The 26725-nt window shown below is 35.7% G+C and overlaps 3 protein-coding genes across 4 annotated transcripts; 2 read left to right on the top strand and 1 right to left on the bottom strand.

The window, feature by feature from the left end:
- Positions 1 to 853: 853 nt before the first annotated feature.
- Positions 854 to 1498, top strand: LOC137748022 (MATH domain and coiled-coil domain-containing protein At3g58270-like). Its single transcript, XM_068488127.1, has one exon. It carries the CDS (start codon positions 854 to 856, stop codon positions 1496 to 1498), a length of 645 nt encoding a protein of 214 aa, XP_068344228.1.
- Positions 1499 to 4217: 2719 nt separating this feature from the next.
- Positions 4218 to 11719, bottom strand: LOC137748889 (oligoribonuclease-like). 2 transcript variants are annotated; one of them, XM_068489080.1, is made up of 8 exons: positions 11496 to 11719; positions 10567 to 10695; positions 9899 to 9975; positions 8037 to 8118; positions 7812 to 7867; positions 6470 to 6556; positions 4710 to 4800; positions 4218 to 4520 (listed from the first exon to the last, which is right to left on the bottom strand). In XM_068489080.1, exons 1-8 carry the CDS (start codon positions 11599 to 11601, stop codon positions 4399 to 4401), a joined length of 750 nt encoding a protein of 249 aa, XP_068345181.1. In that variant the 5' UTR covers positions 11602 to 11719; the 3' UTR covers positions 4218 to 4398. The 2 variants fall into 2 exon arrangements, with proteins under 2 accessions (XP_068345181.1, XP_068345182.1); XM_068489081.1 differs by having other exon boundaries at positions 4218 to 4517; positions 11496 to 11716.
- A 2728-nt stretch (positions 11720 to 14447) lies between these two features.
- On the top strand, positions 14448 to 25438 carry LOC137748021 (MATH domain and coiled-coil domain-containing protein At3g58270-like). Its single transcript, XM_068488126.1, has 4 exons — positions 14448 to 14582; positions 22648 to 22763; positions 22881 to 22975; positions 24537 to 25438. Exons 1-4 carry the CDS (start codon positions 14448 to 14450, stop codon positions 25436 to 25438), a joined length of 1248 nt encoding a protein of 415 aa, XP_068344227.1.
- The last annotated feature ends 1287 nt before the right edge of the window (positions 25439 to 26725 follow it).

Below are 26725 nucleotides of genomic sequence, written 5' to 3'. Positions count from 1 at the left end.
CTACATATTTTTGTCATTTTGTTGGGGTGTGTGAGTGCGTGGGTGGGCAAACATGCTTGTGTGAGTGCGTGTGCGGGCGAGCAGATATGAGTGTGATTGTTTGTGCGTGCATGTAATCGTGAAATTTTGTTTCCATCGGAAGATTGTATTCACTCATGGTGGTTTCAAAGCATACATTTGATGCTTTAAGTTTTAGTGCAAAGTTTAAGATATTGGAGAAATTTTAAGATAAGCATATAAGTTTGAGCTTTTGTTCAAATTATGTTACATGTTTATCCTCTACTAGATAATTTGAGGGAAGAGCGGTTGGACTTTGAACATCATTTGTACTATTAGTTTTATTTGTACGAGTGATATTGCAAGGGGAAGAATCAAACATAGGACCTCGGGTGTAGCGATAATTACTTACAAGACCATCACTTTGTCTCTATGTTCCTGAGTTCTGAATTATGTGTCTCAACTAGCTTTTCCTCTAGGAACATCTGGAAAAGTTCCAACTTCGAATTCCCTCTCCCAGTTTGATAAGGTACAATAAATTAAAATTTTAGTTGTAGTGTAAAAAAGAAAACTACGTGCCAAGTTAAACATATATAAAATCTATGCTCCAGCTGATGGTAATTAGTGTTTGAAAGTATACTATATATAGTCGATAGCGTAATTTAGATAAGTTTTCAAGTTTTAATTAGAATGTGTGTCTCACATGTGTTTGAACTGTGTTTCATACCTGTTCTGTGGATCCATTAGAACTTTTACAATCGAAATGTCCTCTTCTATAGTTTATATGGATACATTAGCTATTCATATATATATATATATGTATACTTCTAATTTTACAGAAACGGAACATGTGTTTATGGCAAATACAGCTGACTGGGGCTTTGCAACACTTGTTCCTCTAAGTCATCTCCACTGTCTTGATAATGGGTATCTGGTGAATGATGTGTGTATTGTTGAAGTTAAAGTTGAAGTTCCTACCGGTATTAGGATTTTAGAAGACCAAGAAACCGGTGATCTTACGAATTTTAAGGGTTTAGGGCGAATAGAGAAAACTTTTGTTCCGTTTCTAGAGGAGGTTTGTTCGTCATATCCTTCCTTGATTGACAGCCAGATGAAGAGGAGTCGTACCCTTGTTCAATGCGCATTCACAGCTTTGGGCCGAGTCTTGCATTCTCTGAAGACTACAACTGCCAAGGATATGAACATTGATGCTTGTCAACGTCTTCAACTGTTTTGGGAGGAGCTTGAGGCCTTCAAATTTGACTTGGCTTGGCTGGAGCCTCATGTTCAATCCGTTTTTGCTATGAAGAAAAGGGCAGGAATAGTGAATAGACTGCAAGAAGATGTCGATGCTTTGAAGATCGAAATAGAGAGGCGAAGGGCTATCCTAGCGGAGGCAGAAGCCGATCTTGAGGTAGCAGAAAGAGATTTGGCAGAGGCACAAGAAGAGCACTTCAGCAAGATAGATATGGATAGTGAGCTAGGCTATCCGTTATCTTAATTCTTGGAGAATGTTCTCTTAGATAGTCTCTCTGAAAAAGTTATGCAGTAAAACTTGAAGGTTTAACTTTGAAACACTAATCTAGCTCTGAATTTAATTTGGTTCATTCTTTTTGTTTTTCGGTTTAGCTTTCATCTAGTTTTAAGAATACGAAAATTTTGCAATTATGTTATGGGATTACAAAACTTGTTATGTTGCTATCATTCTTAATTTCCTTTTCAAGTGTGATTGGTTTTACACTCGCAAATCTACGACGAGAAAGAAAATGGTTGTGGGGGTGTTTCACAGTTATTATCTTATGTTAGTGAAACACAACCAGTTTAGGGCACAAGGACGATCCTTCTGTGCTACCAAAGGAAGTACAAAAAGCTTTTAACTTGACAACCTAAGTTGGGTTATAGTTGACGCAGGCATGTCTTGGATGATTATGATCATCAATGTGAACACTGTTTTATCATCTTTTAGGGGAAAAAATAACCAGCAAAGGAAGTTTTACCATACCTACTGGCCCCTTGCTCCGGCTTGGGGCCGGTGCAACCCCTCTCCGCATTTTCATTGCTTCCTCGTTCCTTTTCTCATAGATTGCAACGGATTTATTTTTCGTTTTAGTAATTTCTCAGATGCTAGTTCATGAAGTACTTGATATTTACATCAAGAATAGAGTTCTCTTGGGTTTGGAAACCATCTCAGTCCTCTGAATTTGGGTGTGGATTGCTCTCAAATCCATCAGTATTGTGGCAACTGGTTTGGTCAAATTGGTTTTATGTTTTGTTAAGTCTATTGAGGATCTCTTGGATGTTCTCCACAATGTCGACTTTGATATTTAAGTTTGTAATCTCAAGATATAGTGAGAGGAGCAATTTGGTGAAACAATTAAAATACAAAAAATTGCCCCTACTTAACCACAACTCCAAAAGTTACATTGAATGAATAAAGGGTACAATAGTAATTCAAGACGTAATACTAAGTGGCTTATACCAGGCTTTTTAAAATCCTAATAATTTATACAAATCTAAGGACTAGTATCACATTTACAAATTGATAAAAAATTTGGGTTTGAAGGATCGACGGTGCGGCAAGGGCAACTACCATGTTTTTAGTTTAGACATCAATGAAAAAGTCAACAAAAATCATTTTATAAATACTGCTATAATTCAAAATAATTACATAATTGTCAATCCTACCATGTTGTCTAGTAAAAATTCAGGTACTAGAAAAGAGTTTTGATGTAATTTTTAGCAACTGTGCGAAGTGGCCTGTAGATCATGTGCAATGGGAGCAAAATGTAGCGTCTTTATTTTTATAAATGTCTTGGCCTACAGATTATGGCTTAACCCAAATAAAATGGGTTGAGCTTGATACTTTTCCATAAAACCTTTCTCCATTCATAAGAAATCTTATGTTGGGATATTAAGAATGAGTTATTAACTAATTTATTTCCTTTCGTCTTAATATTTGTGTATGTGCGTATGTGTGTGTATATATATATATCTCGTTGTATAAAAAAACGTGGTATTTAATGTTAGTTTACTTTAAATATTTTTGGCATACTTTGACGAACAAAGTTGAAAAAATATGGAGGCATAAAGAATTGGGCTTTAGGCCCAAATAAAACTGAGCCGAACCTTCTAATATTTATTTGATTTGATTCGCTTTCCTTTCCTTTCCTCGATGATTAAGTTGATATTCTTTTTTACTTATAAAATGAATATACACAAATATAGGAATTAAATGAGTGAGAAAGTGAGTCCCTAAACTATAAAGACTCGCCGAACACTTGGTATATGTACCCACATATAGAAACTCTATAGGGACTAAAATGGTAGACCCAAAAGGACTAATTAAGTGGAAAAGTAGGTGCGGATCCCATTCACATGACCTTGTCTTTTCTTTTTCTTTTTTTTTTCTCCTTTTTTTCTTTTCAACCATTTAAAATGGAGAGTCCAGATTGATTCTTACTTTTTAAAATTTTTTACCATTGGGATCTTTGGTTCCAATTAAATAACCGTTTCAATTGAGATTACCCTCCCATGTTGATTTTCAATTTTTTTCTTTTCTCTATTCATATTGCATCCGTTAAAAGATTAATAGTTTCAATTTGGGTTACTCTCTCATGTTGTGCTCTCATCATTCTTATAAATACCAAATTATCTAACTACAACTTCATCTCCTATACTCAGTTCACTCGTACTCCATTTACTCATTCTAGTTACAATTTTGTGAAGAAAAAAATTTTGAATTTTTTTTTGTTAAAATGTTCACAAAAATATTTTACGAGAACGTAATGTTAAATTAATTAAAAAAATGTTAACATAAACAAAAAATGTGTACCTAATCAAATTATCACATAAAATTGTAAAAACCTCAAATTTAAGATTGATTATACCATAAGGATTCTTCCATTGAAGGCAATATTCCTTCAGGGACACAAAGATTCCCTTTTAAGTACTTATATGAGTACTCAAAGGTGGTGATGAGAAACCCTAAATAGGGACTCCCATTGGAGATGCTCTTAGTATTACAATCTGATAGTATTCCTCTTTAATTGTAAGTGAGAGACCTTAGGTTCGAATGTCGTGGATGACAAATTCGATACCATATTAGGTTATCCATTGTGTGGCTTAGCCGAACTTTCCCCTCACCTTACTGTAAATATATCATTGTACTAAAAAAAACAAAACATATAAGATATACAAAAATTAAGAAAACCCGAGGTCCATTTAAGTTTAAAAACAATCACCAGATAAGTCGGACATAATTATATAACTTGACAGGTCGGCACAACATCGATGTAGTCCCAATACAAATCATCTCCATTGTTTAATTTTAATGCATAATTATAGTAGTAATACACAAACTGCTAGTAATGAAGTAGTAAAGGGGTTTGAGGCCGCCTTGAGTCACTTCTTTCTAAATGCTTTGAATATATTGTCCTTGTAGTATTTGAGCTCTCCGATGCTTTCTCTGATATCGTCCAAGGCCCTGTGTTTATTTTCTTTGGAAGGGGCTTTCTGATTATCTGCTAAACAACCACCATACAAATTAACTAACTAGTCGATACATGTCCCAAGTAAATTCATTCAGGAGTGCAAGTACAACAAAGCTTCCGGGTAAACACTCGTGTTCAATATACCCGTTTTCTCAGTTCGGATGGCCTAAAGGTGTTGGTAGAGAAAAATTAGAGTGTACCAGGTTATGTAAGGATTCTTACCTCTAGGATACCAGCGAATGCATAGAGCTTTAATACTGCTAACATCCACTAATACATGGGAGAAAAGGCGAGCCAAATCCGGCATGTACTTCTGCCAGAAAGAAACCAGTTAAACAACTCCAACCAAGCTGATTATATTCATATGTAAATAAGGAATGTTAACAAAATAAGGAAGATGTTTGCGGAATCTTCAAAAAAGTACAACCGTTCATTCTCAGACAAGGAAAAGTAATGGGCAGCCAAGGGAATAGTTAGAGCTTTATCTTCCATAACAGACACAAAGATGACATTTTCTTTTGGTAAGAAATTGAACAATTAAATTGAATTCAAACATATGCCCTTGTCCAATATTCCAATTCCTCCAAAAGCCCCATAAACCTTTTTGTTCCAAAGAAAACACCATGAAACCACAATCCACATGGTCAGGACTATTCTAAATAAATTTTACAAACTACTACTATTTTTTTCCTCACTTCGTCCACAACCTCGTTTGCAATCAAACTTACATCTATAGTATGGTCCCTGTTTACGAACGCCCCGTGTCTTTTACATCTCCGAAATCTTCCTTATTACTTTCTTTTGATCTTCCCTCCTCATCCCTTTTAATTTCCTCATAAGCTTGTCACCTTCCCACCCCAGACTTGAATCTTCTCATCATTCCACCATTCCTCAAATCACTTTCTCGAGTGGTGTTTCAGATCAAACACAACAGGACAACGATCTGAAGAAATCCTAGTAAGTAGTAAGCGCTAATGGCCTCAATGAGGAAATTCCTCTTCCCATTCTACTGAATTTAAATCTGTCCAATCTCCCCTGAATCACAGTTTCCATCATTTTTTACAATGTAAAGAAGATGTTGTGCAACTCCGGATCATACAAATTTGTTTCCCTTGTAAAATCATTAAAATTCCTCACGCTTCTTGTCACCCTTCTTCCATTAGATTTCTTGTGGAAAATGTCAGACTGCACAATTTATAACTTGATCCTATTGCTTACTCTGGCTCTGCTCTATTATAGCTACTAGACAACAGTATAACACTGTGTAACACTGTGCAGCATAACTGTAACCTAATATAGCAAAACCTTGTAGCAGAACTGTAACCTAGATGGAATGTAAGCATTCATCAGGAAACTGAGGTGTGGACTCCCTTGAAGAGTTTACTTATCATTTTACGTTACACTTTCCCAAGTCCAATATAGATGTTAGTTTACTCATCATTTTACGTTACACTTTCCCAAGTCTAATATAGATGTTTCTAGTTAGAATGGTGTAATCCTTAACTGTAATTTCAAAACTGGAACCACCAATTCTTTTTGGAGATAAAAAAAAAAAAAAAAAAAAAACTGCTATAATTAGGATTCTGATTACGTAAATATCTGGTTTCCTGGTTTGTTTACGGGTGCAACTTAGTTTCCTAGTAAGTGATTTGGTTCTTATTTAGTTTCCTACTCTGACGAAGCTTGTGATTACAATCATATCTAATTTGTATTTCTATCCTTATTTTCCCAGAATCCCTACTCCAAGCATCTGCTTCCGACATAACAGGAAAACAACCAAATAAGTGAAAAATGTCCATTAATGCAGACACAAAACAGATGTGCTGCACAGTGGGGTCCCTCCTTGCATGCTGATCGGCTTATGAAATAATACCATTGTACTACTAATAAAAAAATACATCAAAATCAATCAACCTCCTATTAGACCTTTATGCAATTCAAGTTAATTACGAATAAAATCCAGGAAAAGTGATTCAAATTACCTTCAAAAACAGAAAATCCACATAAACTGAATTTCCTGCTAAGACAGGTTGATATGTTCCAATGTTTCTCTTTACAAATTCTATGACCTGCAGTATTCAAGTACATATTTACTTGCCCAGAAATATAAAGAAAGAAGTATGTGACAATAATATCATCAACAATTAAATTTGCTCGAACAGATACAACTAGAACATACAAAAAGATCACAAATGAAGTGAAAAAAGGATGATTACTTAATAAGTAATGTGTATGTAACAATTAAATTAACTAGTTGTTCATCAAAACAAGGTCGGAGAATTTTCTTATCCCAAACAACTAAGGGAAAGTACAATGGATATCAAATTTGTCTTCTCTAAGTGAGGAAATGACCAAAAGTTCCAGGTTGTTTGCTATTTTGACATCGAGAAACTCAGAGGTAGAATTCTTTAAAAATAATTCCATTGAAATTGTTTAAATTTTTTATTCAATCCTATGATTAAACACGTGTTATTAAAATCACATTGAATATTGATTAAAAGAATACCAGACATCGAACGACAGAACAATAATTAATTATACCAACCCAAACTGAAGGTTCATGAGTGCATCATAGTCTTAATTATACCCTGATGCAAATAATCATACATTTCCGTTTGTTTCTTTTATTTCTGGTGTCTAGTTATCAGATTTAGTCACAGTTTAGGAGCCATTCAGTTTCTCTAATAAAGTAATAACGAATATGTAGAAATACCAAGTGTTACTTAGGCCCCAAGGATAAGAGAAATTCATTGATGCAGTTTTGGAGTTCAAAACCTTCTTTTTATGGAATAGAAGTGTCTAATAGAAGATGAAGTATAAAGAGCTTTTCCCAGGTTCCCCTTCAGAGAAGGAACTATAATTTCTTCCATAATTCCATCTACATCAAGTGGTACCACAGCCACCTTAGGCATGCAATTCTATGGATCTATAACTAGAGAAAACCTATACAGTCTACAACAGCACTTTCAACAAAAGCAGCAGATTCTAGAGAAAATTACTCAACTATGAGGAAGGATGGAGCAAGCAGAAATTTTCAGTCTTCCTGATCATGCTATTAAGTGGCAAAGAGGTCAGCAAACATGTCTAAACATGAACCCTCCAGCGACACAAAGATACCAACAGAAACAGCAGCATTTAGAGGATTCATAAGATGACAGTGTAGCTTTACCCCATCTCTGGTGATATGCAGATGATGAGTCTTAAACAGGACCAAGACCACATAGCAGCCGCACAGTTAACAAATGTGCATGTGATAAAAAAAATATTGACAAGAAATCTCATGTAAAAAAAAAAAAAAAAAAAAAAAAAAAAATTCTTTCACACCTGCTGTTCAGCTTCTTTTTCACTAATCGAACTTTCGAGCACTTTTGTCGTCAACCCTAATATTATTAAAGTTAGTCAGTCGTGAAATCCTTTATCATATGCTAAAATGACAAGAGATTCTTGTGCACAAAATAACACATGGAGATAAAGAGGACAAAATCTTCATTCATATGTTCCTACAAAGTACAAATGTCAGATGACAATTTTATTACCCTGCTTACTTACCACTAGCTGCATGATGAGTTTGACACCATTCTCCCATTCTATCTAAACACTCCTTAGTTTGATGGATAACTAAATCTGGGCCCTGAAACATAAAAGGGGAAAAAGGGAGGAAAATAACAGGTTGGGTATCCATGTGACAATGCTAGTTAGTCAACTGAGATGCATGTTGAAATTGAGTGCAATTGATAAAAGAGCAAGTGAACTGTAAGACACCACAATAAGAATCAGGAAAAAGATAACATCTCAGGGTATTCCGACAAACAAATATCCTTAACTCAATCAGGTTTTGTTTCTTTAACTTCTCAAATTACAAGATTATAAATAAAAAAGTTTAGAAAAATGCTGTAGCTTTACAATTCCAAAGTCAACAATTAGTGTAAATAGCACATGACTATCATCTCAGAGAAATCAACGTCTGATCATTCTATTTAGTAGACCGGTGCACAGTTATTTCACCATATTTGTGACCTCTACACAGATGTTAAAGGCTAATAGAATAAGGATGACTCAATCGCACTTCGGAAAATGACACTGAGAAAGTTGAAACAGTCACCCATTCTCATGGGTATGTGAACCATTGGTGCTACCTAACCTATTTTCTTTGGTTTCTTTTTTTGGAATGATGCTATCACATTACACCTACAAGTTCAAAATTATCCAAAGGCGATCCATATTTCACAAGTTGAGAAGAGGGAATACAGTTGATGAACACAACCCATTTCCGTATTATAAGGAGGACATGGGAGAACAAAGAAGCTTTGGAAAGTTTCCGTAATATTTAAACTACTAGTGATTATCAGTCCTACATGTTCTTTAGGATTGAGAAAACTCAGTCTCTGAACTGCCCTTGGAAACCTACTAATTGAACCTATCTGAGATGTTTTGGCCCCTTCTTCACTTTCGAATCTTGTTTTTTCTTTTCGGGAGATATTTTCATGTAGCTACTAGCTATATAGCACCCACTATAAGATATCCTGAGTCTTGAAAATCCCACCAAATTCACAAAAGATCAATTCCAAGCCATTGACAGATATGCTAGAGTTAATATGAATAACAAAACAAAATCGACCTAACTTAACAGAGAGAACTGATTGACTGACCAACTCTTGAGCAGTGCACACACTATATCTAAAAAGGTAATTTCCTCACTAAGTACTATTAACTAAATATTTTTTCAGAATCAAGTACCATAAACTGGTGCAGCACAAATATTTCAATAAGGCATACATGCAGCCTAAAGTAATTATGTATGAATACTCTACTAAAAGAAAATTCAGGTCCTTGTATACATGGAATTGGTTTTCTATAACTGGTGGAGTATAGGCTAGTTTCAGCATCAAATGAATCTGTTTGAAGAGTTGACTTTCTTGGTTACCTTAATTGTTGATTGATCAGCTTAATTCCTAAAAACTAGATTAATAGTATTACTGAATTTTTGTCTTAGAGTTCTACATAAACACCAACACCAATGTACTCTACTAACTTGTAAATTTGTAACGCAATCCAGTTTCTTAGTTCTTTCTTTTCAATACCAACCACTACTTTCACAGAATCTCAGAAGCTGTCCCAATATATGATGCCCCACAGACAGGGATTTACATGTCAAGACAAGATTTCATTATAGAATTCCAGGGGGAATAAAGTGCAAGAATGTACATATTCTAGATAAAGTAAATATAACATATATGGAACAGCCAAAATTATGCCAAAACATAAAAAAATTTATAATACTTACTGAGTTCACCCCATGTAATCTTTTAAATTGCAATCAGGGATAAGATTCAAATGTACTAGAAGATTACATGGTGCTGATAAATAAAGTAGCTGACTACCCAAACATTAACAAACTATGCTGAAAATACCTCCACTGACTTGGTTAATTTTCCATCAGTGATTATACAAGCAATCTCCAGTATTCGATCAACTTCAACATTTAAACCTGCATGGCCATGGAAGTCAAGGAGAAGATTTTCATGTCATCACATTTTAGAGAAATTAATCATAGAAAATATCAATTGAAGTGAAAACATAAGAATGTCAGTTTGAAAAAACTACATTGTCCGGCATTCCTACATATTATATGCGCGTTTTTGTTTTATTTTCCAGAAAGAAAACAGAATGATTTTATTAATAATAAAAAAGACTGAGAAGGACAACTAAGGTGGACCGGTTGTCCATATATAAATAACCCTTAACCTACAGAACATCCTTAGCAGGAAAGATAGACACCTATCCACATAGAACAGAAGAACCAGACAATTACAAGCATGAAGCCTAGGAAGCAGCAACATCCAATTTGGAAGGAAGAAAGGAAGTCAAAGAATGCAGCCTAACTTGATGCCCAATACAAAGCAAAAAATCAGTCTTATCCCATTACCAATACACAAATTCCCCTACCAGAACCAAAAATATGGCTAGTGTGCCAAGACTATCAAAGAAATCATCAATGCTATTTTTCGCCGGGGGTCTTCAATTATCAACATCATTTAGTCAGACATTCTTATATTATACCAAACAATATTACCCTCACCAGTCATTTCCAAGTCAATCCATACCAGGGGCATCTTGTATTCTTTTGGAAGCATCTCTGTACTTTGTTGACTCTGCTTCTCGTCTACGAGCAACATTTTATCAGAGTTGATGACTTTCTTATCGCTGCCTGCTTCAAAAGATGCATTATTAGAATGCAGATATTCAATCTCCATACGGAGAAAGATTATCGACCAATATTCATCTAAAGTGGTCCAAATATTGTTACTAAATATATGCCCAAGTCTAGCCTAAGATCATGAATCTGGTTTACATTTAGGTAAGAAATGTTAAGAAAATAAGTTAATTTCTGTAAGATAACATTAATTTTATTACAGCTTCATAATTATACAAGAAGCATTGGACAAGATCTCCACTGTACAATACAATCACCAACAAAACCTCACAACAAGAAAACACTCTGAAAAACACACGCATTCAAAAAGTTACAACTTCTTTGAGGGAAAAATTAAGAAAAAGAACCTAAAAATCATGTTTCCTGATTCAGTTGGTTGCGTTGAATATGGAAGTATACAGCATCCACATATAAATAACAAAAGTAAATAGTAATTAAAAAGCATTCCCAACGACTTAGATCCGGATATTGTCGAAATCACCTCAATTTACAGGCTCACTCAGTAGCCATAGAAATGGTCCCAAAATCAAAAGCAAACAAGGGGTTTATAGCCTAAATCAGCAACAAACTTCACTAGTAACAAAATAAGTGAAGCACGCTTAATTCATACACAATCAACTAATCAAGCGACCCCAAGACGGCTTTTTCTTCAATTTTTCACATTTTTGGCAAAATAATCATACACACTAAAGCAATTCTCAAAAGATAGAGAAAAGGGTTTGCATTAAGCAAAAGGCAGCATTCCAAATAAGCCTAACCCTAAACCCTAACCGATGGAAGGAAAGTGAATGAACCTGAAGATTTAGGAGTGTCATTGGAAGCAGAAGATGCGAATCGCATTGGATCGTCGTCTTCGGCGTCGAGCTCCAGCACAGAGAACGCATTTGCGAGGCACTCCATTGTTTCTCGGTGTTGAATATGGTTGCTTGGTTGTAGTTCTGGGCAAAATTTGAAGTGAAACAGGGGTTTAACGAGAGAGCAATTTCACAACTGCGGTTAGCTGCAATCACAACTGTCTCATTCTGCCACTTCGGCCACGTTTCCAAATCCGTAATCAAATTCGAAGGAATTGAATTGTAGAGGAATTAGATTGAGTAGGAATTGAAATGATGTGGAATCAGAATCAGATTCTTGTTCATGTTATTTACTAAAACTGTCTAGAATCGAAGTAGGAATGATGTTGAGTCTATATAAATTGTTTATTAATTCACTTCAATCGGAATGAAAACTAATTTGATTACTATATTGCCCTTTCCTAAATAAATTATTTTCATACTAATTAATTATATTAAATTCTTAATTAAATTTATATAATAAAATTCATCTATATAAAAATATATAAATGGGTTTTATTTATTTATTAAAAGATGGCAAGAATGATGTTGAATTCATAAAAGTTGTTTACTAATTTACTTCAATCGCAATGAAAATTAGATTGATTACTAAATTGCCCTTACATAAATAAATTATTTTCATACCAATTAATTAATTTAAATTCTTAATTAAATTTATATAATAAAATTCTTAATTAAATTTATATAATAAAATTCACCTATATAAAAATATATAAATAGATTTTATTTATTTATTAAAAGATGGCATAATGAGTGTCAAATGAAAGCCAATGTTGGAATAATTAGAAACAAGTGAGGGCATAATTGGTAGAAGAAATCCATTTCGGATTCCTCAAGTGTCAAGGAATTGAAATACCTCCTTCATGTAGGGAGTCCAATTTCTTCAAAATTAGGAGTTGAATTCCTTAATGTGTGTGGACCCCACATATATTTTGATTTCCCAAGATTATGTAAACAAAGGTGTATTCCGTAATCAAAATCCAATTCCGTAAATTGATTTCGATTACGGGTATGTAAACGTGCCATTAGAGTTGTTAGGTTCTATCCTTCCGCGAATTATAATCATTTTATTACTAGTTTATTATGAGACAAGTTCGATTCTTCCCAACCACACTCCATTAGTATAGATAATATTGTTTATTCAAATAAAAAAAATGTCTGATACTAATACACATGGTTGTACTGTTAAAATATATATATATATATATATATATATATATATATATAAGGAAGTGTTATTGGCATTTTAAAAATCTCATTCTACACTCCTTACAAGTGTATTTTTCTTTCTAAATATAGAAAGTTTGGAGTGTAGAATGAGAAATTTGGAGTGCCAATAACAATTCCATATATATATTAGTATAGATAATATTGTTTATTCAAATAAAAAAATGTCTGATACTAATACATGTGGTTGTACGGTTAAAAAAAAAAAATATATATATATATATATAAATGAAGGGTTTTTATCATAAATAGTCTCTAAAATTGACCCCTCCCATCAAGATGATTCCTAAAATTGAAAATTTATCAATGTATTCCTTGAAAATGAGTGTCGCAAATCAATGTGGTTCTTCTGTTAGAATTCCGTTAAAAATTTCATTAAGTATTGATGTGGCACATAAATAAGTCCCACAAATCTATTAAATATTACCAAGTGAATTAAAATATTTAAATAATAAAAAAAAAAAACCTTTTATTTTTCCAAAAAATTAAAATAAAATAAAAAAATAAAAAAAATAAAAAATAAAAAAAACTGTTCATCATCTTCTTTCCTTTCCCACCGAGCAACCATTATAGCCCCACACCACCCTGTCGACTACAACTCTAGGTCAAGCGACACAAGAAAGATTTTAGCTCGATTATCAGCATCGGAGAGCACGAGGACTGCAAGAATGGGGGTGCAACCGATTGGATTGGCTGGAGCGGACGGCGTTGATATGATCGCAGGACGAGAGATGTAGGTTGGGCTTGGAGTGATCAAACGGGTGAGGATGGCAAGGTTCTGAAAAAACACTAGGCGCTAGTCGGGCGGCAAGCTAGAGCCTAGTGGCTAGGCGGGCTCTACGCAAGCACCTAAGCGGCCTAAGCGGATTTAGGTAAATTTCTTGTATATCTTGTAAATAAGTGCATATTGACACTTATAAAAAAATTATACTTGTATAAAATTCATGGCTAAGATAATAAAAAAATGATAAAATCAATGTTCTAAAAGACACCAGACACTAATCGAACGGCGAGTTAGGCGTAGCGCCTAGACGGATTTATGTAAATTTAATATAAATTAATTAAATTTACTATATAATATATAAATAATATGTCTTTTCTTTTAAAATAATATACGTGATGTTGGGATTTAAATACATACTAATGTAAATGGTCTTAAAAGAAAAAAGAATAATAAAGCAATAGACCTTTACCAGTTTATGTAAATGGTCTTAAAAGAAATAAAAGAATAAAAAAATTGGTAAAGAGAGTAATTGGACTAGAAATAAAAGAATAAAAAATTGGTAAAGAGAGTAATTGGACCAAGACCCGTGCAATCAAAACTCAAAAGAGAGGAGATGGTGGGAGCATAAAGAATTCACCCTACCCATCCGTTTAAATTGAAAGCTAATATGGTGGTCCCCACCCCTTCATCTTCTTCCTTTTGACCAGCAACATCATTTTTCCAGAAACATTTTCAGGTCCCAACTTCTTCTCATACGCCTGCCTAGGCCCGTTAGCTTCTGCCCAGCCCCACTCGGACCTGTATAGCTTCACCTAAACCTGCCTAATCCCACCTAGGCGTCCACCTAATACATTTTCCGATTTTTCAATTGATTAACAGTTAATCGGAGCGGTCGGTCACTGTCCAACCCCTAGGTGCCGCCTAGTTCAATTTTTAGAACGATGGAGGTGGTGGTGGTTTCATTGGATGGTGGGGAGAGGTTGGGAGCTAAAGAAGAGGAAGAGGAAGACATTGGTGGTGAGAGTGTGGTGGGTTTGGTGATCAATGTTGGGTGGGTGTGGGGGTATATGCATATGGTAATTGCATTATAACAGGGCTTGGGTTGATGGCTGTGTCATTATAGGAGTTGGGTTGGGTTTTTGGGGAGGGAAAGAAGATGATGAACAGTCATCTTTTTATTTTTAAGTTTTTAATTATAAAAAAAATTAAAAAAATTATTTAAATATTTTCTAATTCACTTGGCAATATTTAATTAGATTTGTGGGATCCAGTTATGTACCACATCAGCACATAATAAAATTTTTGACACAATTGTGACGGAATGACCACATTGATTTATGGCACCTATTTTCAGGGACTACATTGATCGAGTTTCAATTTCAAGGACCATCTTCATGTGATGAGTCAATTTCAGAGACCATTTATGATAAAAACCCATAAATGAATGAAAACATTCTTCAATATAAATACAAATAAATCATGAAAAGCCATTGAGGTATTTTGTCACACCTCGATCCCGTGATACGTCCCGGATTGACATGTGGCATCACCAAGTACGTCTCTTATATCTCGCCTCCGAGACATAAACAAGACACCATTCAAGATCCAATAAAGGAATAGCTTTTCATTTACTTTATTGCTGCATCTAACCTTCCTGATAGACTGCCTAGGTACCCTCAGATGTGATCAAACCATTCGTAGTTCACCATTCACTACACTTCGACGTTTATCATAGTATGTTTTAGCAAAAAGGCATAGCATTCCTCAATCAAATATTGGAACTTGACAAGCATGAATTGCTTAGATTTAGGGCTCTATAGCGAACCCACATTACAACCAATATTGTCATTTCATCAATCATATAAATCACTAGGTTTTCAGCACAATACTGCAATTCATTGCGTGTAACATATCAAAGAACCGACAAAGCACAATACCATTCTCTAGTCACATTAATCAACTAATTTGACCATAATAATAACAATCATATCCATACCTGATAAATTCATACTTTATGAAATCATAATTGAATCGTTGGAAATCCTGAAGAAGTCACCTAGACGTCCAACGACTTTTCTAATTCAATTCACAAGATTCTCTAAACCATTGTTCATAAATACATTAAAAAAACTAAGGCTAAAGTGACACAGTTCGGTCGAAACCTATAATAAGTAACCAAGCAGATAGTGACACCCCAATGTGGATTAACCAGGCAAAGTCACTCCTATACATGCTAATAGGCAGTGATCACCCAATGCAGATTTACCAGGTGTGATCACCCCTAAACTATGTATGACCATACCTAGGTAACGAGGATCGCCCAATGCGGATTAACCAGGCACAATCCTAGAGTTGCCCAATGTGGATTAACCAGGCGCAACCCATATATAGTATGGTTCACCAATGCGGATTAACCAGGCGGAACCATCCATGTACCATTGCTACATGGTGCAGTCACATCATCACACAACATACATCAAAATAAATAAATTATAATTACTAACATACACACTATCGATTCCACAAAACAAACGAATATCGAATCACATAACATACATTCTATAACCTACGTCATTTCATCATGAATCACAATTTCAAATATACATATTACAGATTCCTCTTAACTACCCAATATCTAGCCACATAGAAATACGAATTCTATGAACTTTTCTAACAAGGTTCCCTCTCATATTCATACCAGTAGTCATATCTTTTATAGGAACTGTTATTAACACTCCAAAAATTTCATTCTACACTCCTCATAAGTGTATTTTTCTTTCTAATTATAGAAAAATTTGGAGTGCAAAATGAGATTTTTGAAGTGCCAATAACAATTCCCTCTATTTTTATATTATCTAGAAGTCCAATAAACATATATATCACAGTAAGGCGTCAATTTCACAAACACCGAGGTATACATTAACTCGGATAGCTCGCTAACCAAGATAGGCCCACAAGACTCTACTTAGTCTCTAGTAATATTAATTTTAGTATTTAAAAACAATTCAAAACATGTTGACCAAAAGTCAACTAACCGTCAACGGTAGGGTCCACAACCCTATGTTATTCGATCCTGAATATCTGCCCAACAGATTTTTGATCCATAACTTCCCAAAGGTCTCATTACTCTTCTAGAACAATATCCTAAAATTTCGAGACGATCCAGCGGTTGGATGTTCGCCAATCGCTAAACTTAAGCGGTGATCAACAATTAGTTTTGCAAACTTAGAAATTCAATTTAGGAAGATCCATATGTCCTCAAATATTATGTACCATAACGTACTAAGGTTTGGTGACGATCCTACGGTTGGATCATCAATGATTATAACGATCAGGTGGTGTAATCTAACAAAACTATGTTCAAACGATAAGATTTCGTCAATCAGATGTTAAATATGGAATCGGGGCATCAAAATTAATCTAGGAAGACCAAGTGGTATCTTAGCCACGCGCCGCCACCACCCAACGGCCGGTGGCCTCGATTTGCCAAAAAATACACCTAACTCCATAATTTCTCACATATATCAAAATGAAGATCTTGAAGAAAGGAGTAAGTTTTATACCTGGGTTGGGGTCCAATTTGCCCAGGAAGTGGCCTGAAAACGCCATGAACAACGTGAATCCCTAGAAATTGGTGTCCTTAATTCGTCTTCCCCGATGCTCCGCCACCCCTAAACTTGTTTGGACTTTGTTCCTGGGCTTAATGAGAGCCGAGAATGGGTGGTGGGTGGTGGTTGGTGGTGATGCCTGCAAGATCAACGGATCACCATTCGTGGCACTATTGGTCTCATCCCGTCATTCTTCGCTATACGGGGTCAAAACCTTGTCGAACTTGGATGAAAAGGGAGAGGGAAGGCCGGTGTGAAGTTTCCAGGTGGTGGCTCGGTGAAATTCACGGAAAAAGACAGAAAACTACCGAAAATCTTACTGGGTCGTCAAGTCCAAGGGTCTGGAAACGGATCTTCTGCTTCTCTCATCTCTCATTTTTCTCATTTCCCCATTTCTGATTGGTCCCCATCTCTCTCCTGCATCTCTCATTTTCCCCCTCTCTTGCTACCATATGGCAGCTTCTAGTCCTTTTTTTTTTATATTTATTAATATAAATTCCAGAAAATACTATAAAATCTCCTTAGTACAAATATGTAGTTTACAATAGTGAAAACCAGGAACCGGGTTTCACATATTTTCTATAAGAAAATATAAATAGTGGTTTTTTAATGCACTTCAAAAAGCACTTTTATTAAGAATGCTTTTAATTATTTTAAAAGTACTTTTAAACGAGCTCATGTGACACACCCCAACCGAGATCGGAGCGTGCTGGCCGTCACACTAAGGTGACGTAGCCATGTGCACGTGCGGAAGCTAATAAAGTAATAACGTAAGTACGAATAGTTAAAAACTAAACTAACATACAAAGTACTAAATAAGTGCTAGCGTGTGAGTCACAATTTCAGAGCCAGACAACAGCAGTCCAAAAGAAAAGTTAGCGACAATAGTTCACCCGAAGGTGACCCTACAATGATAGGTGTCTGTCAGAAGTGCCGAACAAGCCCTCTGGGAAACCACCGGAACTGCTACTCAACTAGAACCTGGAGGGGCGCAAAACAAAAGTGTGAGTGGGCAAAAACAAAGCTTTCGAAAACCATTTATAAAATACTTTCTAACCCCTCGCCGTAAAACCTGTATACATCCCAGAAAATAAACATATGTACGTAAGTGTAGATATGCCAATCATGCTCAAGGGTATATCATTCATGCTCAAGAATATGCCATGTCGGAAACTCATAATGAAATGTAAGTGCTCAGGCATAACTCATATCAATAACATATAATCTGGCAGCCGGAGTCACCTAACGTGACCTGTACGGCTGCATCTAGAGCTCAAATCTCAATCTCAATATCTAAACCTGCCCACGAGTCGGAACCACCTAAAGTGGTCTGTACGACAGGCCTGGGTGTAAACAAGTGCTACGATCACGTGAAGACTGGGCGAATAATCGCGGGTCACCTACGAGTCGGAACCACCTAAAGTGGTCTGTACGACAGGACTGTGCACCTATCTTGAGTCCAAGGTAAGCATAAGGTGCGGGAGGTGAACATCACGTGAAGGACTGTGCCCTGGCCACGGGCGGGAGCACTAACACCGGGGGTGCAGGTTATGAGCTCTCTAACTATCTCAAACCATTACTGAAACATAAACATGCACAACGCTTACCTGGCACTTACCTGTGCGTCCACAGCACCCAATATGCATATGTATAAATATATGCAACTAATAACGTACCCAATGATGCACGAAAAACGATAATGTAATGCATGGCATAATGAATAAACATTTATTCAAGTTCTGGGAAAATATAGTATATAGGTATATACGGAAAACCAAAAGCCCACTCACTGGTATGTAGAAGGGTCGTAGCCCCCCTGCCTCGCGTGTGCACGCTCGTCCTCGGGGTACGTGTCACCTATATGCGAAAAAGCTATAAAAACGTTAACTTTAAAGCACATAACCAACTCCTCGTAATAACTCCTCATACATTGCTCAAATTGGACAAATGAATATACCAACGTGCTCTACACAACCTCAGGATCACAACTATATTTTTAAAATAATTTTTGGACCCCTCACGCGCCCCCACGCGCCGAAATAGGCACGGACCTACGCGCCCCCCACGCGCGGCCACGTGCCATGCACACTGACGGCGTCAATTGACGCCGTCAGGAATATTCCGTTAAAATTTGGAATATTCCGTTAGAATTAACCGGATACCGTTAACGGCGTCAGGAATATTCCGTCAGAATTGACGGAATATTCCGTCACCTTCTTCGTTCAATCTCCGGCGACGTCGCCGGCGCCGGAAACTGGGAAAACCTGCAACTTGGGTTTTCTCGCTCATTTTTCCACCATTCTTCACGTTTCTTGCACCAAATTAAAGCCCTAAACTAGTAGAACACAACCAAACACGTTTTAAGGTCCAAAACTCACTAGATTATACCTGTGCAAACTCTCCAAAACCGGCCAACTTAGAACAGGACGATCCCGACGTCCAAATTTGTCCAACGAAGCACTCCGAGGCTCCTTGGGACCTCACGAACACAACTACAAGCTTCAAAAGTCCAAAAACACGCTAGAATAAGTTTGCATGAATAGTAACTAAAACGGACCTCGTCAAATCGACGTGAAAACGGCTACAACCTTACCTGAAAATGGTACCACTGGACTCCTCTCAACCTCACGATCACTACAGTACCCTTGGTTTCCTCGATCTGCTAGGATTTGGTGGGTTTGGTGTGTGTCCGTACGTTTTCAAAATGAAGAAGAAGGAATGGGGTTCTCCGAGGGAAAGAAAGAGGGAGAGAGAGAGACAGTGTGTGTGTGTGTGGCCCTAAGCTTGCCAACACCACACAAAACAACCAAAAACATAACGAAAACAAACTAGGGGTAAAATTGTAATTTCACACGTGCGTTCCAAAAATCCCGGGACGGGATGTCACATCATGGGCGGTGACTTTTTGATAAAAAAATTCTTTAAATTTATAGTTTTTTTTTTTAATTTTAATTTTTATAATTGTTACCATCCTAATTAGGCAAGGCATATAATTGTGTAAACCCTATTGGAATTCTATATTATATTTTAAATAGTGTCCTAATTTGGTTGTAATACCTAAAAATTAAGGAATATAAAATCACAATGAGGTGAGATAACACACACCTCAGAATTCACCAAATCTCTTTCTTTCTCTGTGTGTCGCACCTCACTCCCTCTCACTATATAATTCTTCAATTAAACAGGCTTACGATACACATTATCAGCATGCTCTTGCTGACTTTAAGGAACTGAAGGTTCGTGGTACAAATTCAAGGGCTCAAATTTCATTTTCTGCCAATTAGGTTCTTCTAAAATAGAGACTTGATATTTATCAACCCTATTTGCATAAAAACATTCTCATGATGCATGAACTCTCAATCTATTATTTCATAATTTCATTATTAAATATTGCGTATTGCATATATTTGTAAATATATAAGCATATTTATGCCTACGCAATTTATATTTACATATCTTGATGATGAAATTGCTATGTGAATTTTGTGAGTCAAAGAAACAGAAAGAAAATATAAGCACGAATAGGGTTCTAAAAATCTAGGAAAACCGAGGAAAAAAAAAGAAAGAAAAAGAATATCGCGGTTGAGTCGCTGCCGAAAGTCGCCAAGTGCAGCCGAGCCCCGCTGGTTGGCCTGAAGCATGACACAACTGTTTGCAATGTTCTAAAAAACGGCCTAGGCACTGGGCGGTGGTGAGCCGAGGCATTTTCTTGCAAATCGGTGGGAAAAATTGGATGGGCTCTAGGTGGCCGCCTAGGTGGGCTAGGCGAGGCTAGGCAGTGCTAGGCGGTTTTTTTATTTTATTTTAATAAAATTAAAAAATAAAATAAAAAATCCTATCTAAGTCTAAGTGGTTTAAAATTGTGAAGTTGTTGTACATGTGTAATTATACAATACTCCTCACTATGGTTATATGGCATATTATGCTTAATGTGTTTTTAAATTTTGGACTTGTTGGATATTCTTTTTGCATTTTATCATTCTTTTATTATCTTATCCATGGATTTCATACAAGTATAATTTTTTTGTAAGTGTCAATATGCACTTATTTACAAGATAAATAAGAAATTTACCTAAATCCGCCTAGGTGCCCGCCTAGACCCCGCCTAGCCGCATATGCGCTAGGCGCCAGCCCACCGCTCGACTAGCGCCTAGCATTTTTTAGAACCTTGGCCGTTGGCAAAAGAAAATAATAGGTAGTGTTTCGAAATCTAATTCAAACCACTCATTTAATCCAACAGTTGCGACTGCAGCTACATATCAATCCATAAGAGAGACAGACATAGGTTTAAATCAGACTTATTAAAAATGGAATTGGGATTGTCTTAGAAGACAAGTTGGAGGCAAAGAATTGTGTCAAAACAAAATGTCCATGCTACCTTTTAATTTAACATTTATTTGACAAAATTGACGAAAATGGGGTGAACTGAGACTAAATGAGACAAGGCAAAGTGAGCCAAAATCTATTTCAGAAAGTAAAGTGAGATTAAATGACAGTTTCAGGGGCAAACCAATTATTAAGCCCTGATTTTAGGCTTAAATGTCAAAATGGTCCCTGTGTTATAGCCACATAGCCAATTTGGTACCTGTGTTTTCGATTTGGCTAACTTAGTCATCATGTTTGTCTTTGTTAACTAATTAAGGACATTTCATTCAATTTCTTTTAAAAAAAATCATAAGAAAAATAAAATGAGATATAATTACGGTATTAACCTTTCTCTTTACAGAAAAATGAAAATCAATGAGAAATAACACATAAGGTTGTGACATAGAAAAGAGAGGGGGATATGTCAAGGAGGAGGTTAGAGAGTTGGGAGGAGAATAATTTTTCTTTTAAATTTATTTTTAAATATTTTAAATCAAATAAATAATTTTATAAATAAGTTTATAATTATTTATAAAAAAATTTACAAAAATTAAATGGAAATGTCATTAATTGGCTAACGGAGATAAACATAAGGACCAAATTGGTCAAATTGAAAACATAAGGACTAAGTTGACTCAATGACTAAAACATGGAAACCATTTTAACGTTTTAGCCTTGATTTTGTACGAAATCACCATTTTTCTTCAAGAGTGGGCATATTAATGCCACTAAATTGTTTTGAAATACCAAAAGTCATTCATAGCAAGAATCGATGATTCTGAAATCTGAATTCATGCACCAGCCAACAAGCTTTTCATTTACCAATGTTACGGCCTTTACCATTCTCGAGGTGGAAAGCTCCACCAAATTCCAGATTAAACGTGGGCTGGATCTCCACGGCACCTACACATATAAGCCAGGGAAGACAAGATGTGGTTCAAACAGTAGAACAACTAGAAAGAACAAAGACTGCAAAAAGAGAATTACAGAAAGAAAATGTCTTCAGCGACAACCGAAAATTGCGAACAAAAAACTACTCATTCTGATTCGTTGGTTGAAATGGCAAGTCTCTCGATTATAATGACTAGGGTTGCTGACAGTATCTTTCTTTCTTCACATATATTTTATTCTTAATCTTAGCCTGATTGAGTGAGTATAATATTTGAAGTATACTGAAGAATATAAAGATATTTTTTCGGAGACTTTCACATGGAGAGTCGAACACTTCTCGAAGTTGCAGAGCAAGCATTACTCTGACGTTTTCATCATTGGTGGTTTTAAATGGTACGTATTTGAATGTGAGTTATCTCCTATATAGATACGTGCGTTTGGATTTTTTTTTTTTTTTTTTTTTCTGCTCTGCGTTAGTTGGACTGCATAAACTTGGTGTGATTGGATCAGGCGGATCCTCATGTATCCAAAGGGGTGCCGCGGAGACGGCTATTTGGCTATATATTTGAATGTTGCAGATGCTTCGACATTGCCATCTGGGTGGAGTATTTGTGCTCAATTCATGTTTACTGTGGTTAATCAACTAAACAGAAATAAGTCAAAAACACTAGGTATTTTCTTTCCGTTCAGTATGTTTTGAAATTGCATCAATTTATGTCTTTTATTTGTTTGTCTTTCATTAAATGGATGATTTGACAATCGTGAGACTCACTTATGTGTCAACGTAGTACCCACAATTGCACAATATAGTCCGAAACTAGTCATCATGGAGCTTTGGCTTCTCTTAATCAATGGTTCATAAAAACAACAACTAATTACATCGTTTGGTCCCAATGGTGTAAGTGTGACTTCTATACTTCCACGTGATAATATAAATATGTTAGGACCAAACCATGTAATTGATTGTTGTTTTGGACTACGAACCATTAACTAATAAATATATATATAGGCTCAAGTTTTGACTGAGTTCAGGTAGTATTCTCACTCTTTATTTTATAATGAGTGATGTGTTAGGAGCGTAAAATGAGTTTCTTTGTTTTTTTAAAAAAAAGAATTCGTGTATATCCATTTAAAAGAATACAAAAGTACATGCAGGGAGAGTGTCTTATTGTTGAGTTTGTTTTTCTCTTCCTTCTAGGAAACTCTGGACTCTTGAGAGATTGCAATTTCATACTCTAAAGGCAATTAACAGTGTTTTTCTCGTCTTTACTCCCCCCTGCATTTCTTGTATATAACCAAACACATGAAAGTATTCTTGCAGCTTTCCGTAATCCGTTTTCTAAATTCTCAAAGTGAACCAAACAAATAGCTTAAATTCGCTAATTGGTACATCATGCGTTTTATTCCTGCTTGATGGCGGTTTGTTCTGATTCCCTTGCATGATATTATTTATAAAATCTTTTTTCATCTCAAACTTAGTTTTTTTTTCTCTTTCTAATCAGCACTTAATGGCATAGAAACTAATTAGCTAGCTCACTTGGTATGAGTGGCATCGGAGGAATGGTAGATCTTAAGGTTGATTTTCTGATAACTTAAATGAAGCCACCTATAATTTGGCCATGAATGGCTTGGTGAAATTGCACGTCAAAACTGGTTCCTGCATCTCCATATGTGGTTTTGACTGATTTTGATATATTGAAAAGCAATAGGATGTACATGCTTATATGCAAGAACCATTATCTTATCAAACTTAATTCCTTACCAGTGAATATTTTTGAAGAAGTTTGTATATATGTAAAATCTTATCAAGTCTCTCAGTAAAATGAAAATTATCATCTAACCCCAATAGGTGTATAGTTTTAGTCAAGTGGTGGTTGCATCTCTTTGAACAATTTTAAGAGTTGTGCTGTGTAAAAGTGAACGGTAACTATTTTTCTTTATTTGGTTATCGAATATAGCCAAGCATGATGAGTTGGAAGTCGGACATTGCTGCAATAATATTTTTCCCTTCCTGACGAACATTTTGTTTATTGAATCATGGTTTTTTGGTTTTTTTTTTTTTTTTTTTTTTGGCAACTGTCTGAAAATTCTTTATTGTTGATGTACACAGGCATTCTTAATTAATTAATTTTTTTTTGTGATATCGTTTGATATTTTTTTTGGTAGAATTTCATAAAGAGAACGAGTTCAAAGAAGAGGTGACTACATTGGGTTACAGATTTGTTACTTTGTCTTTTAGTAAGCTCCATGACTGTACTGAAGGCTATATTGTGAATGATACATGTATTATTGAAGTAAAGGTTTATGTCCTTGAGGCTGAAATCGACGAGGATGAAAACGAGGAAGGATCATCTTCTCTTGTTAAGAGTACGGAGCACTCACTAAGTGCAAATTCTATGCAAGTTCCAGACTCTTCAGTAGCACCCAATTCTGAAGCACATTGTGAACAGCTGCTTCCCTCCAGTGATAAACCAAGTTCTCAACAAATTTGCAGTAACAATAGCACCGATAGTCCTACTGGCCCTCGTGTAGTCAAGTTACCTGAGAAAGAAAAACTACCCTACACTACTCCAGCTAGTAAGCTCATTGATTTCAAAGGTTTAGGTTGGATCGAGAAAGCTTTTGTTCCACTACTAGAGGAGGTTTGCTCAGGGCATCCTTCATTGATCGAGTGCCAACAAAAGAGGAGTCGTAAGTTCACTGAATGTGCATTCACAGCTCTGGGAAGAGTCCTGCATTTTTTAAAGACTACAAAAAGTAAGGATATGACGTCTGAGGACTCCTGCGACCACCTTCAGCTTTTATGGGAAGAGCTTGAGATCTTCAGATTTGACTTGTCGTGGTTAAAGCCATATGTTCAGTCTGTTTTGTGTATGAAGAAATTTGAGGAAATGACAGGGCGAGTGAAAAGATTGAGAGAAGATGTGGATGCTTTAGAGATCAAATTAAGAAGACGAAGGACCGAGCTAATTGAAGCAGAGGTAGATCTTGATCGGGTAGCAGAAAGTGACTTGGTGAATTTAAGGGAGATAGATATGGATAGAGAGTTAGGTTATGGGGGGCATTAGCCTAATTTTGGAATTCATCGTTTATTATTTTGGTCATATGACTGCGATGGACAGTTTTAATATGTACGCAGTATATATCTATTCAAACTTGGGACTGCTTTTCATTTTCAATGCAAGATATATACTTGCTTTCTTACTATTATTTACAGTATTTCTGCGGCAGTATTATTTTTATTTTAGCTTGAATTCTTGTTCATGTTCAAGGTATTCAGAATCTTTCAGAAAATATTTCATATAGTATTTCAACAGATAACATTATGATGAAGTATTACAATTGGTAACATATAAAAATATATTATAAAAGTCTGGCATGGAAAAAGGCTAGAGAGTTTGATTAAAAATTGAAAATCAATAAGATTTGAGTCAATGAACATTGGTGAATAGAAACCGAAACCTAATTACTCTTTAATACAAACCCCTTCAAGATCACTAATCATATGATTAATGTATTCATTTGTTTTGGCAACTGTGATTAGCACTCTAAAAGTTTTAATTCTACACTCCTTACAAATGTATTTTTCTTTCTAATTATAGAAAGTTTGGAGTGCCAATTGAAATTTTTGGAGTGCTAATAAGAATTCCCTTTGTTTTATACAAAAGTGAAAGTAGAAGAAAGTAGAAAACATACCTTTACAGTGTGCTCTAAACCCGATCTATTTAGCAATCCCATCAACTTCTTTCAAAGTTTGAATCCACATTATATAGCTCTTCCTCTTAGGCTCCAAAGTATAGAATCCCTCTAACTGCTGTTGACACCTTCTAGTATCAGATGAGTGAAGGAATGTGATTAGTAAGTGTGTGAAGCTAGTTAACACTTACTCAAACATGCAGGATTGTGGTGGTGGCCAATTTGGTGGTGGTGTGATAGTGTGGTTTTCTCTATTGAAAACTAAAACTCACTCCTCTCACTCTAAAGATGATTGCTCTTCTCTACAAGAATAGTGATCTCCTCTCTCACCTTTCTCTCTTCCTCAGTGAGAATGCATTTGAGGTTTCTCTTATATCTGAAAAGATAAGTGAGAGTGCTCAAACTTCCAAGATAAGTTTTCTCTTCTTTGTGGCAACTGGACTAACTTGAATTTTAAAATGAAAACAAGATTCAAACACAACTAACCCAAGGAAAAACCGTCTGACATCTTTAGTGGGTCTTTTGTCTACTTGGGTCGCATTTTTTACTTAATGTAGTCAAGACGTCAAAGATAAGTACGTTGTATATGCACGATTACATCACCCTTACTAGGACGCTTTTGGACTAAATATCAAGTCAGAGCGGCTGCATAAAAGAGA

The sequence above is a fragment of the Pyrus communis genome, chromosome 10 (genome assembly GCF_963583255.1).
Source record: "Pyrus communis chromosome 10, drPyrComm1.1, whole genome shotgun sequence".
Classification (NCBI taxonomy): domain Eukaryota; kingdom Viridiplantae; phylum Streptophyta; class Magnoliopsida; order Rosales; family Rosaceae; genus Pyrus; species Pyrus communis.
This window is presented reverse-complemented; position numbering and strand designations above follow the sequence as displayed.

Bases quoted from the DNA above. Each gene is read 5' to 3' on its own strand.
- LOC137748889 (XM_068489080.1), bottom strand. From the start codon at position 11,601: ATGGAGTGCCTCGCAAATGCGTTCTCTGTGCTGGAGCTCGACGCCGAA. The intron at 9,976-10,566 runs GTGAGGGTAATA...ATGGCCATGCAG, and splicing joins GATTGACTTGGAAATGACTG to GTTTAAATGTTGAAGTTGAT. The intron at 4,801-6,469 runs GTAATTTGAATC...TCTTTCTGGCAG, and splicing joins TGGATTTTCTGTTTTTGAAG to AAGTACATGCCGGATTTGGC.
- LOC137748022 (XM_068488127.1), top strand. From the start codon at position 854: ATGGCAAATACAGCTGACTGGGGCTTTGCAACACTTGTTCCTCTAAGT.
- LOC137748021 (XM_068488126.1), top strand. From the start codon at position 14,448: ATGGAGGTGGTGGTGGTTTCATTGGATGGTGGGGAGAGGTTGGGAGCT. The intron at 14,583-22,647 runs GTAATTGCATTA...TAATATTTGAAG, and splicing joins TGTGGGGGTATATGCATATG to TATACTGAAGAATATAAAGA. The intron at 22,976-24,536 runs GTATTTGTGCTC...TTTTTTTGGTAG, and splicing joins GACATTGCCATCTGGGTGGA to AATTTCATAAAGAGAACGAG.